Raw genomic sequence first — 14,397 nt, forward strand, 5'->3', positions numbered from 1 at the left:
ACTGGGCAAAATGAATACCTGTGACAGGGCTTCTTAACTATCTCTTCTCCACCTTCCTCTTCCACCAATTCCACTGCCGTAAGAACTGGTAAATCCCCAGGAAAATGTATGGGGAAAGCAGATGGGGGAATAAAAGGAGAAAAAATAAATATGTTAAAAAGACAAGGAAAAGTTTCATCCTATGCATTTTAAATTTCATGGTCTCTGGAGAATATTGTAATAAGAAATGTCCTAAGTGGGCATTGAAACTTTAATTTTGCAAAACCTTTAGAAATTACAGCACAACTGTATCTTCAAGAAAATGAAACCCTTTATTGCACTTCCCAGGTTCGAATACAGGTTTTAGGCAGAAAACAATGTGTACTTCTCAGATGGCACATGCTGGCAGAAAATAGGATTCCCATCCTAGAAAGCTATGCAGAATGGTATCATTCAGGTAAAATAAGTGTACTGGGAAATTTTTTAATGCACACTTTTCCAACAGTTTCTATGTTCTCCAACTAGAGTAGGAAGGCCACTTAGTTTCATTTAAAAATGACTTCTGTTCCTTCTAGAAGCCAAGGAGTAACAGCTTTAATTTACCTGTGTCCTTGCTGTTACTGAGAAATAAGAGAATTGTGTTTATGCCTGGACATTGCAACCTAAAACATCTTTGCATGTTTTCTCTGTGTAATTTGAAGTGACTTCAAGACTTGAGGCTTTCAGATATAAATTCCAAGTTGTTTATTTCTCTTAAATGTTTGTGACCATGGTACAGGTTGGATTGAGTACCCGCTCAGACATTTTCCTTGACGAAAAGCGCAAAATACCCTTTTCTGTAACATAAACCTGCTACGTCCCCTTCCTTTTTTGAGTGGAGTGGAGTGGTTGTCTGGGGCCTACCTGTTTGATTTCTACTCAGTTCTGTCTTTTCTAATCAATAGCATCTTTGCTAGCTCTTCTTACAACAGGATTTTATGTAAAAAACTTCCTCCGTTAAAATGACCATGTGCCCTCCCGGCACTGGAGTGTTCTGATAAAAGTGGAACAGAAAACTTTGAAGAGAGAATTCTGTGGCTCTATTTCACTTAGAGGAATTTTTTTAATGGACTCCAGAGTGAGGAGGAGAATGTGGGAGTCAGAAAAAAATCTAAGAGCCCAGGAGGAGGGGGATGATGGAAGCTAGGATGGAAACTTCGGTTCCAGTCATCTAGTTTTTCTGCTTTTCTCAGTTGGTAACCTGAGATAGAATGCCTGCGGCCCTTTCCAGACAACCCATTATGATGTCCAATCTCCTTGTTATCCCTAAGCACTTTATATACATCTCTCTTTTGGCATATAACATGTTCTGCCTTGATTTATGGCTTGGGCACATTTGCCAAGTTTCTCCAATGAGCTTGCTAACTCTGCTTTATCCCTGTGTCCCCCTGCACTGCCCAACCCAGCAACTGGCTTCTTTTAGCTTGCAATACATATTGATTAGATGGGTTCATTCAGGGGGTTTTCCAGATTCCTGTAACTAAGATTTATGATATCAAAAAGCTTTAACATACAGTGCTTGAAAAGGTTTTATAAAGTGGAATTAAAGAGGCATAGGAATAGGTTTTTAATCTTTTAGGGTTATTTCATTCTAAGAAATTAAGTCAAGGTTGTTTTATTATTTGTCCAGAGCTAGGTTAACGTGACAGTTAACAGCAGGCTGAATGATCTGACAGGTGGAAACATGAATTAACACATTTTAATACGGTTTCAGGATATCGAGTGTACCTATCAAAGGAGCTGAGGGGATGGAGTAGTTTTAAGTATTTTTGCAGTTAATTGTTGTTCCAAATAGCAGACTCCCTGAATATTAGTGCCTAAAGCAATAGTAGTTTGTATTTCAAGACTCAAAGTCTAGAAATGTTAGTTGCTTGTTTGATTAAACAACAATATTAAGAAAGATGCCTACTCTTTTATCTTTCTGTTCTATCTTCACTGTGTTGACAGTATCTTTTCTCATGGCTAAAAATGACTGCTGTGGCTCCAAGCATCACATCCTCACCAAAAAACATCCAAAAAGGAAGAATGTGGGCAAGAGGGCTCTATTCATGGGCTAGGTTAGACCCCAAAAGTTGTCCAAGTTGGAGAAAAAGAATAAGGAACCTCTTGGACTCAGATCAAATTTGCTTTTACATCTGTTTATTCTAGAAGCAGTTATTAATAGTGCATAAGATGTTGATAATGGGGCTACAATGCAGGTGGATGGAGACAGTTTCCCACTACCTCCTTTGCCCTCCACCAAGGGGGTTGTGAAGTTCAGTGGTCTTGGCAGTTCACACAGACTGACATATACACCAGGTAACTGGAGAAGCGTACTTTGCATCTGCTGCTCAATAACCCCAGCCACCTTAGCACACAGACAACTTAGAATGCCAGTAAGACAAGTCTGCTACTGAACCCATGATGGCACTCAGATCTAATGATGGAGTTTGGAGACTAGAATTTTGAAGAGCCTGAGCTGGGACAGTTTTCCCCTTTCTGCAGAGGGTAGTTTACCCTTTATGTCTAGGAGTTCACCACTTAAGTATGAAAGCTTAACAGCAGTTGAGTTAGGGAAACAGGGAGTGAGGACTTTGGACACAAGGAGTATGTGCAAAGGCGTATATGTGTGACACAGTATTATCTGTTCAGGGCACTGCCGGTGATGTGCGGTGGCTGGAGAACAGGGCCTGAGTGGGGAGTGGGGGGAGGGGAGACTGGAGAGGCTGCTGGGGGCCAATGGCACGCCCTGGGATTCGTGGAGGTAGACAGTGCCCAGAGGAGAGGTGACTGGGCCTTCCAGAAGTCTTGGATCTGGGTCTGGCCCAACCCTGATGTTCAGCCAGGACCCTGGGGGTATGGCTGTACGGGTAGTAATGCCTATGCTCCCTCAGATATTAAATAATGTGAATATCTCCTTGTGCTGTAGAGCGCTTGGTGAGGGATTCCCAGGTAGGGACGAGGTATGAGCTTCCCAGGCAGAGCTTATACAATGGTAATGAGAGAAGGGAGAGCAGGAAACACAGATGAAGATGAGGCCAGGATGGAGGAGGGGCCCGCCCACTAAAGGCCTTCTGGGACAAAGAAGTTTGCATTCTGATCCTATAGGCTGTGGTAGGACCTTGAAGACTGGGCACAATCCCGCCCACCCAGTGATCTTCCTGCAAAACTAACCCTAGGGGATAGGGCATTCGAGAATGTGGAGGGCTGATGGTGAGACAGAAACTTGGCAGAAATAACTGACATGTTTTGTTTTAAAAAGAGGGAAAAACAGAAGGAAAGTAAGAAAAAGGGAGGAAGAGAGGGACTAAGAGAGGGAAAAATGAAAGAAAACAAAAAAGAGAAAGGGAAAGGAAAGAAAAGAGAAATGGAGAAGTAGAAACCAACACGGCAAAACTGCCAAGATTTGGCAAGGCTGAATAGTGAATATGGAGATTATTATTTATAATTCTGGTGTTTGGCTTGTTATATGCTTCCTTTTTGAGATATTTTCATTTTCTGAAAAACAAATATGGTCAGGTAGAAATGTAAATAGATATAGCCTTTCTGCAAAGCTATTTGACACATGGAATAAAACAACCTAAAAATACTGATTTTTGACCCAATAATTCCATGCCTGCACATGCAGATGAAGATTTATAGATGAGAAATCTATTTTCTTTTTTTAAAAATTATAGTATCATTGATATACAATCTTATGAAGGTTTCACACGAACAACATTGTGGTTTCAACATTCAACTATATTATCAAGTCCTTACTCCTCCCCTCTCTACCCACCCCTCCACCGGCCCCACCCCCGGCCATTGCCGTCACTGTCCATCAGTGTAGTAAGATGCTGTAGTCACTACTTGTCTTCTCCATGCTGTACTGTCTTCCCTGTGACCCACCTATATGTGATTGTGGATTATAATACCCCTTAATGCCTCTCTCGCTCCCCATCTACCCTCCCAAACCCCTTCCCTTTGGTAAGCACTAGCCCCTTCTTGGAATCTGTGAGTCTGCTGCTGTTTTGTCCCTTCATTTCTGCTTTGTTGTTATACTCCACAAATGAGGGAAATCATTTGATATTTGCCCTTCTCCACCTGGCTTTTATTTCACTGAGTGTAATATCCTCTAGCTCCATCCATGTTGTTACAAGTGGTAGGATTTGTTTTTTCTTTTGTGGCTGAATAATATTCCATTGTGTATATGTACCACATCTTCTTTAACCATTCATCTATTGATGGACACTTAGGTTGCTCCCGTATCTTGGCTATTGTAAATAGTGCTGTGATAAACATAGGGGTGCATATGTCTTTTTGAATCAGGGACCTTGTTTTCTTTAGGTAAATTCCTAGGAGTGGAATTCCCTGGTCAAATGGTATTTCTATTTTTAGTTTTTTGAGGAACCTCCATACTGCTTCCCACACTAGTTGAACTAGCTTACATTCCCACTAGCAGTGTAGGAGGGCTCCCTGAGAAATCTGTTTTCTATTGCTTCCAGTACAGTGACAACTTGTTTACCTAGCTCTGAGGGGGGAGGGGGTAGATGTGCTAAATTCACTTCCCAAACAAAATTAATGAGCTATTTTAATGGAAGTCTTCCTCAAATACATTGTACCTGTCCTGATACAACGAGTAGAGTATTCTGAAATGCAACTAAACTCTCCTTGATGATTTTTCATTAATATAATTAACAAAGTACATGTTAATAGATTCACTGACCCAAAAAGCTGTTGAGATGAGATGGGCTTCTCGCCCCATGTAAGGCAGCTTTGTTTCTTCACCTCTCCTGGTTCTTCTTTGTCCCTTAGAATTGGCTGTCATTTCTCATTACTCTTTGCCTAAACTCTCATTAGAGACCACCCATGTCATCAGAATAGAACAAGACCAAACTGAACCAGGTAACCTAGTTTGTACACATGGGATCTGAAGTAAACGTATGGCCAAGGCCTGGAGGGGTGCCTCCAACCATCTGGGGAACTGGTTAAGAATGCTCTCTCCTGGGTCCCACTCCAGCTTCTCCTAATGAGAACCTCTGGGCCCTGCCAGCCCTTGAAGTTCTCACAAATGTTAAAATGTGAGAATACCTGGCTTATGGGTTATCAACATCCATGAACTCAAGGCCATAGAAATCCACCAGGTTCTCTGTGTAGTTGAGCTGCCTAAGGCTGGCACGTTCAGGAATCGGCCCCATCGGCTTCATTCCTGGGCCCCGTCAGCTTCATTTCTGTGCCATGCCAGGAATGCTAAATGTTCCAAGTATCATACAGGCCTCTATTCCTTAAACTTGCATCATTTGTGTGGGTGGTGGGTTAGGTGAGGATTTATTTCCTGGGCCTCTCTGTCTTCAGGTTTGCAGAAATTTCTGATGAGTGGCTGGCCCAAGGATAATGTCTACCTGGTCTTATGACCTGGGGATAAATAGGGTGATAGTTCCTCATGTTTTCCAAATACGAGACTGTCTGCACAGACTGATGGACTGTAACAGACGAAACAAAATAATGCTGACCATTTACCTGAGGTACAGCAAATTGGCCAAACCCTCTTAACATCCCTCTTGGAGTGAACGTTTAATAGTTTATATTAAGCTCAACTAAAGCAAATATATTTTACTGTACCCATTTTTAATATTTTTAACAAAATTATTTTGCTCACCCTCATGTTTTGTATGTTCATAAACAGTTTTAAAGTAGTATATATGTCTATGGTTTCTTCACTTTAAAGAGAAAATGTGGAGATTTTTATTATGCATTTTAAGTTAGTAAGACTCCAAATGTCTTAAATATGCTTGCTGATGGTCAACTAAACAACATGCACTAAGACGGTAATAGAACATGATACCATATTTAGACATTCACCCATCTCAGCCGCAAACAACAGCAACAAAAAAATCACTCCAGAATGAAAATACTGGTATATTTGTATAATGCAAAGAGAAATACAGATATAAATCCTCAAAACAGAAGGTACCTTAATAGAAACGTAGCATTATAAGCAAAAAATATTGTACAGTACTTGCAGAATTTAGTCTTTCCATGTGAGATTACAATGTGTCTAACGAAGAAATATTTAAAATTATAGTTCTCATTATCAGTTTAAAATAACCGTCAGTAGAATGGCACAGCTTAACCTAATGAACATTTTAAGGAAATGCTTCCAAGTAGAGTATCATTATATTCCATTCATTTACACCATGAAAAAAAGGACAATTTTCAAAGTAGAAATTAGTTTCCTAAGAGAGAGTAAAACTGGGCTTCTCAAAACACAAGCTGTTTCCATAAAATTATTTTAACTTTTTTGGCAAAAAAAAAAATACCTAAACAATTTTTTTTTTACTACTCTGCTTTTCAGAGCCCTCCCAGTCCAAGAACCACAATCAGTATACATTTAAAAACATGCAATACTGTATTTTGTCCACACCATCACTAACCAAAACACTTTTTACTCTTAAAAGTTACAATTTTACAGAAATGTTTCCACTCAAGATCTCGGTATAATACAGAGAACAGCTGTTGCTGTCAGTGTATTTTCTAGTAGTGTAATGGTAGGAAACAAATCTTACTTATTCCTTGTTACTGCTTGAAAAAACCGCTGCCTTGCTACTTGCTCCCATTTCTGCTCATGAAATTCAATATTAATACTGACCAAAGTTCTCAACACGGTCAAAGAACCAGAGCAGCACAGCTGACCCCACGGCTGGCAATTCAGAGGGAACTTGATGTCCCCTCTTCTCCTGCTTCCGACAGAAGACCCTCAAGAAATCCAACTTGTGAAGTCCCCTCGGTTCCTCTACTTCACTGCAAAAGGTAATGCCACTTGAGGTTGTCAAAAATAGCTTCTGTAGAAAATTGGCCATGGTCTTTAGGAAACGTCGTGTGAAGAAAATTGGTTTAGCCTTTTTTTTTTTTTAAAAAAAGAAAATGTAGTAACACATGGAGTAAAAGACGTCAGTACCAGTACAGAGACGCCAGGGCCTACTGTCAGGATGGAAATAGATTTAGGATGAAGGCGCGGAGCTGGGGTGGGGCTGGAATATCGAAACCCACCCTGGCCCAGGAAAGGGAGCCTGTACAATCCAGGTGCTCATCCACTCTGAGAGTCATTTTGAAGGCAGCTTAAAAATTAAAAAGGGGGGCAGAAGAGGGAGAAACGACGTCACAGTCCAAGCCAACGGGAAAGGCCGGGTTGGGGTGCAGGTGGCGGGAGAGCCCCTCAGAGACCAATGCCTTTCAAGTCGCAGGGGAGGGTGGCTGGGGTGCTCTGGGGGCTCTGGCAGCAGGGGAACTGGGCCCGGAAGCAGTCCCGCAGCTCCCTGTTGAAGAGGAAACACACGACGGGGTTGATGCCGGCCTGCGCGAAGGTGAGCCACACGGAGGCCGTCAGGTAGGACTGGGGGACGGCGCCGGGCCGCACCAAGACCCGCAGGTAACTGGCCACGACGTAGGGCCCCCAGAGGAGCAGGAAGAGCAGCGTGACGGCGTAGAACATCTTGCACAGCCTCTTCTCCGTCTTGAACTCCTCGAGCACGAGGAGGCGGCGCGCGCCGCGGCCCGGCCCCGCCGGCCGGATGCCCACGAGCGCGGGCGGCGTGGGCCCGCGGCCGAAGCCCGCGGTCCAGTTGGCGGCCGCCTGGCCGGTGGCGCCGGGGCCGTGGAAGGTCCAGTCGTGGCTGACGGCGGGCACGAGGCGCGCGGGCCGCATCTTGCGGCGGTCGTGGATGAAGAAGAGCAGGCGGAGGTAGACGAGGTGCGTGGCGCCCACCACCACGGCCAGCAGCAGCAGGAAGCCGAGCGCGCCGGGGGCGCCGTCGGGCCGCTGCTCCAGGGCGCACGGCGCGTCCTCGTCGTCGCCGCCGCCGCCGTCCAGCACGGGCGGGAAGGCCGCGGCTAGCGCCAGCGCCCAGGCGGCGCACACCAGCATGGCGGCGCACGGCCATCCGGCCAGGCGCTCGGCGTAGAAGCGGTGGTGCGCGATGGCCAGGTAGCGGGTGACGCCCACGCCGAGCAGAAGGAAGGCGGCGTGGAAGCAGAAGAGCGCGGCCAGGAAGGCGAGCAGCTTGCAGCCCAGCGCGCCCGGCGGCGCCCCCGCCGCGGCCGCTGCCCGCCGCGCCGCCAGCATGACGGCCGGGAGGCAGGCGAGCGCGCGCAGCCCGTCGGCCAGGCACAGGTCGAGCAGCAGGTAGTACGGGGCGCGGTGCAGGCTGCGCTCCCGCACGATGAGCAGCGCGAACAGCACGTTGCCCGCCAGGCTCACGCACAGCAGCAGGCTGAGCGTGGCCAGCTTGAGGCCCAGCGCGGCCGCCTCGCCGCCTCCGCCGCCCGGCTCGCTGGCGTTCGCCATCGCGGCCTCCCCGGGCCGAGCGCTGCGCCCCGGGCCGCTCCCGGCCTCGCCGCTCCGCAGGCCCCGGCCCCGGGCTCCGCCGACGCGCGGGCCCCGGGCGAGCTCCCGCCGGCGGCGCTCAGCCCGCGCCCTGCCGGCCCCTCCTCGGGCCCGCGAGCCGCCGCGCCGCCGCCGCCATCTCAGGAACGATGCGCGCGGAAGGCGGCGGCCACTCCCTGCACCTTGGGCGCCGCGGGCTTCACTGCGGACAGGGCCGCGCCGCCGCCCGCAGCCGCCCGCATCCTCCGCCTTCTCCTCCTCCGCCTCCGCTGCCGCCGCCGCGCCTCTTGGCTCTGCCCCCCGCCGGGCCCGCCGCCGCCGCGGAGCCCCCTCCCCTCCGCCGGAGCGCGCAGCGCGGCCGCCGCCGCCGCCAGCCCCGCCGAAGCTTCCCGCGCCGCCGGGGCCGGGCTGGGCTGGGCGCCGCCGCGGCAGCTGCGGGGCCGGGAGGCGGCCGGGAGGGAGGCAGGGCCCAGCACGCAAGGCGGCGGCAAGTCGCGTTCGGCCCCAGGTAACGGGGTTCCGGCGGCGGCGCCCGCGCTGGGGTCCCGGTGGCCGTGCGCGGGGGGAGGTTGCTGGGGCTGGCGGGTCGTGAGGCCTCGGGGGGACAGGACTATCCGGGATGAGGCTTCTGCCCGCCAGCTAATAGGAATTCACAGTAGTCATCATCATCATTGTGATCCTGTGACCGCTGATGTTCAAGTGAGCGCTGGTGGGAGGGGGCAGCGTTCCGGGGAGCTGTGCAAACACCCCTCAACGTTCACAGTAACCACAAAGTTGGTTCTGCTCCGAGCCCCACTTTGTGCCAGAGGAAGCAGAGGCTTGGATGGAGGTCAAGGGAGTTGAGAGCCGGTCAGTGGCGGAGCTGGGATTCGAATTTCCCCAGGTCTGATTTCCAGGGCTGGACTCAACAGCGACTGCTGCACTCAGCCTCACCCGTGGTCCCAGTGGGCAAATGTCAGGGAAAAGAAATTGAACACTTCCTCTTAGGTAGCTTGGAAGGTGGATCCCATGACGTCTGCCTCCCAGGGTATCTGTTTCCTGGGGAAGCCTGGAAAGGCAGCCCTTTTCTGATCCTAACACACCAAATTCTCTCAAGGCCGCGCACATGCTGTTCCCTCTGCCCGGTCCCACACTGCAGCACGCTCCCCAACTTTAGGGCTATCCTTCTGACCAGTCTTTCTTACCCTGTGTTGTTGCCCATTCGTTTCCTCCAGAGCATTTATACTTTATCATTATGTATTTTTATTTCTTTGCAAAATCCTGTCCTTCCAAGTAGTCCTTAAGCACTATAAAGGCAAGGGTTTTTGTACCACTGTATCCTAATGTAAAGCATAGTAAAGCCAGAGTTAAGGAATATGTTGTTTCTCAGGTACACCCATTTTGCACAGCAGGCACTATGATGGGCATTTCCAGGACAACAGGATAATGGAAGGCCTTGATCGTCAGGCTAAGCATGTAGTCTGTAGGCAGTGAGGTACTCCTGAAGGTTTTTGAGGAAAGTGACATAATAAGAACTATGCTTCAGGAAGATTATTCTGGCAGTAGTGTTAAAAGGAGTGGCAGGGCAGAGCCTGGAAGTCTAGCCCAGAGCCTCCGTTTAATGTGCCCAGAAATAAGGGGAGATCCTGTTAGAAATGCAGATTCTGATTCAGTAGGTCTGGGATGGAGCGGAGGATCCTGTTTTTCTAACAAGTTTCTAGGTGACAGTAAGGTTGCTGGTCCATAGACTGCACTTGTAGCAAGGACCTTGAAGGCAGTTTGAACATTTTGCAAAAACCTCAGTGACCTCTAATGACCACCTAGCCTAGGGGACCCCTAAGCGGCCAAGGCAAATAGCTGACCAGGCATGTCTGCAAATATTTGTTGATAGGGAAGAGAAGTAGATTTTGAAGGGTATTTTGGTTAGAAATTGCATTTTGGTAGTCGTAGCTTAAAAATGTGTGAGTTTATTTTCCTCACGAAACGAGAAGTCTGGAGGTCAGTGTCTGCTGGCATTGAATAATTGGCTCAAGGACTGAGCCTCTGAAAGTCTTTAGCCCTTCCCTCACGATATAGGCTGCTGATCCTCCCCCAGATATTGCTTCTGCCGAAAGAAAGAAAAGGAAAGGGACCATGTTTGGCTTTTTGTACTACTGTATCCCAAATGCCTAGCGTCCTAAAGCCAGAATTAAGGAATATGTTAAGGGAAGAGCAAAGGTGTTCCTGTTGTCCAAGCAGACCCTCTCTGAAGAACCTCCTGAAAGTCCTACCTTACAGCAAACACACGTCATTGACTGCACTCTCAGGAAGGGAGGATGGGAAGCAGCTTTTTTCTTTATCTTGTTAAAGCCAGACACGTGGCCGTAGAGAATGAGATTCTCACTTGATGTGGATCTTAGCATTTTCCGTCCGAAGCAAGGGTTGCCTTCTTAGAGCCCACACAAAGACACCGAGTCCTGTATGGTAATGTTAACAGCCTCCTGCGTTTACTGAGCACTTGCTCTGTGCCATGAGTACTTGACATGTGTTATTTCATTTAATCATGGTACGGTCCATATGCAGTAGGTGCTGTACAATGTCCATTTTGCAGAAGAGACAGGTTAATTCATGCAGGCTTTCACCACAAGTAAATGTGAGGGGTGGAATTGAAAGGCAGAAAGTCTGCCTTGAGAGCCCATCCTTGTAACTACCATACATGCCTCTTTATCATACTGCAAAGAAAGTGGGTTCCTAAAAATGAACAAAAGTACCGATGTTCGTGTTCACAGAATGATAGCCCCTTCAGAGAGGGAAGGATTTTTCTAAACTATCTAATCTAATACTTTGATTTTACAGACTTCCCATATAGTTGAAATACTTTTATTTGTTCTAATGAGCATGTGACATTGGACAAGTCACTTGAACTCTTGGAATCTCAGGTGTTCCCATGTATAAAATGGGCCATTGGATCAAATGTCTTCTAAGGGTCTTTCAGTTCTGAAGTTCTATTTGTAAATGAGAAAATGAAAGTTAAATATAATCCTATATTTGAAAATGAAAGTTTTTATAATCCTAAGTGGGGAGAAACTTATTCTTCAGTGAAGGACATAAGTGAAGAGAACTTAGTCCCTTATAATTTAGATTCCTCTATGTTTTCTGCTTCTCTCTGGCACAGTGTGCTTCTCTTTGAGATTGGAGATTTGGTTTAGTTGTTTGCCCAGGGTCAGATAGCAGGGGCAGCAACAGAAAATGTATCAATCATGGCTCTCCCAGCATTTATATGCCTGCTTCTTTCATTCTCAACATTTGTTCAGTAGATTAATACTTAAGGAAAATCTATTAACATTGCATTGCCAGAATCATCTTGTTTTCCTTTTATTGTTTCTAGGAAGCTTCAGACAAGAATTTAAAATCGTTGCTTAGACATCGTCTTAAGTACCTGCATCTCAAAGCAGAACAGGCCTATAAGATTTTTCCTGGTAAGAAAAATTTCCATTTTGCTTACACCTAAATTTGTCCTTTTGTACATAGATAGAAAAGTTGGGATTTCCCCGCTAAGACCAGTTATATCACTTCTTTGATGCACATATAGACGGTGTGAATGGTAATGGAAATTCAGATTGTTCAGAGGAACTAGTTGACATACTTTGACAAGTACGGGTCCTATGATCATGGGATCCAGTTTGGCCGATATCTTCTGTCTGCGCTCAGGCCTCGGTAGGTCATCTTTCAATGGTTACAATAAACATTAAGTTAGAGAAGGTTGGTTTGACTTAATCCCATCCCAACTCTAAGAAAACATGAGTTGGAGTGTACATCCAGTAGGTGATGGGTTATCAAAGTACGGCACTCAGATTGGCCTCTCTGTGGGAGGGAATCATAACTTTATTAGGGACAGGAGCTTGGAGTTAAGTGAACCTCTCTTCATATCCAAGTCACACCAATTACTAGCATGCATCCTTAGCCAAGTCCTTTGTTTCTTCTGAACCCAAAGACCTCTTATGAATAAGATTCCACTGAATGCAGTCCATTTACACAGTGTTGCACAATGGGTGCCCATAGGTGGTATAATAACTGGTAACTACAGTTATTCATGTTTGCTCTTACCAGACTGTAACTACCTCCGCTAACCATGTCTTGATTGACTTTTATATTCCCCCAGCTTAGACTAGCAGAACACCCACTACTTATTGGGTTCTCAATATTCGTGGGGCAGGTCTGAATGTTACTCCATTGAATCAAGGGTACAGGAAGTATAGCTCCCAAAAGCGTCATTTCTGATGCTGAGTTGCCTGTTTGTCTTGCTGTTGGGGGAAAAAAATGTACCCTCAGTGCTTCCTGGATTTCATCAAGGCCCCTTTATTCTTCAGATGTGACACAGTTCCAGAGTGTGTCGAGATCGCGCAGGACACGGTCATTCAGGACAGTGTGTGCATGTGGGGTGATCCCATCTGTCATTTGGCCAGTTGTTGCCATATTGTTCCTGTCCTTATAAGCCATTATGGTTTAGTGATTCTTAGCTGCCTCAAGCCATAGTTGGCTTGAGAATGTGGGCTGAGGATGCATAATGATACAGATGTATCTAAAGCCATGCTTTTCAGAGTATGTCTGGGAAAATAGGAGTGGATCCCCTTTCTTCATATCATTCTCCTCTTTGTCTCCCTGTCTTCTCTAGAAGAGGGAAAAAACAGTTCCTTCTTGTTTTTCTGGACAATGTAATTGGTCAATTCCCATAGGAATCTGTGGTCCCAGAATTTAGGTGTTTGGGAAAAAAAAAGCTATAAACAAAAGATCTCCTAGACTAAGAAGCCGAGAGCCTGCCACCTGCTTTAATGATGAGAAGTAAAGAGAAACATAGAGGAAGAAAAATGATCAGAAACCTCAAAATATTATTCTTGCTGCATATATTGTTGAATGAAGACTGAGTATCTTTTTGTGTATATGCATGGCATATCATCACACTTCAGTGAAAACTCTTTTAACAGTTGATTTTCTCCACATGCAAAATAATTAACCCTGAGGTTGGATGCCTACCTTATATCATCTACAAAAATCACCTCAAAATGGATCATAGGCCTAAATACAGAGCTGCAACTATAAAACTCTTAGAAAAAAGCATAGGGGTAAATCTTCATGACTTTAGACTAGGCAATGATTTCCTAGATATGATACCAAAAGGACAGGTGATGAAAGAAAAATAGATAAATCAGGTTTTATTAAAATTTTAAAAGCTTGTGCTTAAAAGAACACCATCAAGGAAGTGAAAAGGGAACCTATAGAGTGGGAAAATAATATTTTCAGATTACATATCTGATGAGGAATTTGCATTCAGGATACATAAAGAACTCATGCCTCAACAATAAAAAGACAACCCAATTAAAATATGGGTAGAGAAATAGGCATTTCTCCAAAAAGATACACAAATGGCTAATAAACTCAAAGGAAGATGCTTAACTCATTAGTCATTAGTAAAATACAAACAGAACTGTAGTGCAATACCACTTCATACCAATTAGGATGGCTATTACCAAAATGAGAATAACAAATGTTGGTGATGATGTGGACAAATTGGAACCTTCATACAATGCTGGTAGGAATGTAAAATGTTACAGCTGCTTTGGAAAATAGTTTGGCAGTTCCTCAGAAAGGTAAACATAGAGTTACCTTATGACCCAGCAAATTCACTCTTAAATGTATACCCCAAAAAAATGAAAACAGGTTCACACAAAAATTTGTACATAAATGCTCATAGCAGCACTTTCTTGTAATACCTAAAAAGAGGAAATGGTCCAAGTGTCTATCAATGGATGAATGGGTAAACAAAATGTGATATAGTCATACACTGGAATATTATTCACTCATGAAAAGGAAATCCTGATCCATGCTACAACGTGTATGAACCTTGAGAACGTTATGCTATGTGAAATAACCCCAACACAAAAAGACCCCATATGGTGTGATTCCACTTATATGAAATGCCCAGAATAGGCAAATCCCTGAAGACAGAAAAGTAGGTTAGTAGTTGCTGGGAGCTGGGGAAAGAGAGGGTTGAAGAATGACTACTAATGGGTACTGGTTTG

At 45.7% G+C, this 14,397-nt stretch overlaps 1 protein-coding gene and 1 long non-coding RNA gene across 2 annotated transcripts in view; one reads left to right on the plus strand and one right to left on the minus strand.

The window, feature by feature from the left end:
• Positions 1-7,060: 7,060 nt before the first annotated feature.
• GPR27 (G protein-coupled receptor 27) lies at positions 7,061-8,470 on the minus strand. Its single transcript, XM_036877534.2, has one exon. The coding sequence runs from the start codon at positions 8,318-8,320 to the stop codon at positions 7,193-7,195; it is 1,128 nt and encodes a 375-aa protein (XP_036733429.1). The 5' UTR covers positions 8,321-8,470; the 3' UTR covers positions 7,061-7,192.
• Positions 8,471-8,934: 464 nt separating this feature from the next.
• Positions 8,935-14,397, plus strand: part of LOC118908323 (uncharacterized) — a 28,127-nt gene continuing 22,664 nt past the window's right edge. The window contains exons 1-2 of the long non-coding RNA XR_008999246.1: positions 8,935-9,208; positions 11,706-11,796. This is a non-coding gene — a long non-coding RNA (uncharacterized LOC118908323). The remainder of the gene's footprint in view (positions 9,209-11,705; positions 11,797-14,397) is intronic.

The sequence above is a fragment of the Manis pentadactyla genome, chromosome 1 (genome assembly GCF_030020395.1).
Source record: "Manis pentadactyla isolate mManPen7 chromosome 1, mManPen7.hap1, whole genome shotgun sequence".
NCBI lineage: Eukaryota > Metazoa > Chordata > Mammalia > Pholidota > Manidae > Manis > Manis pentadactyla.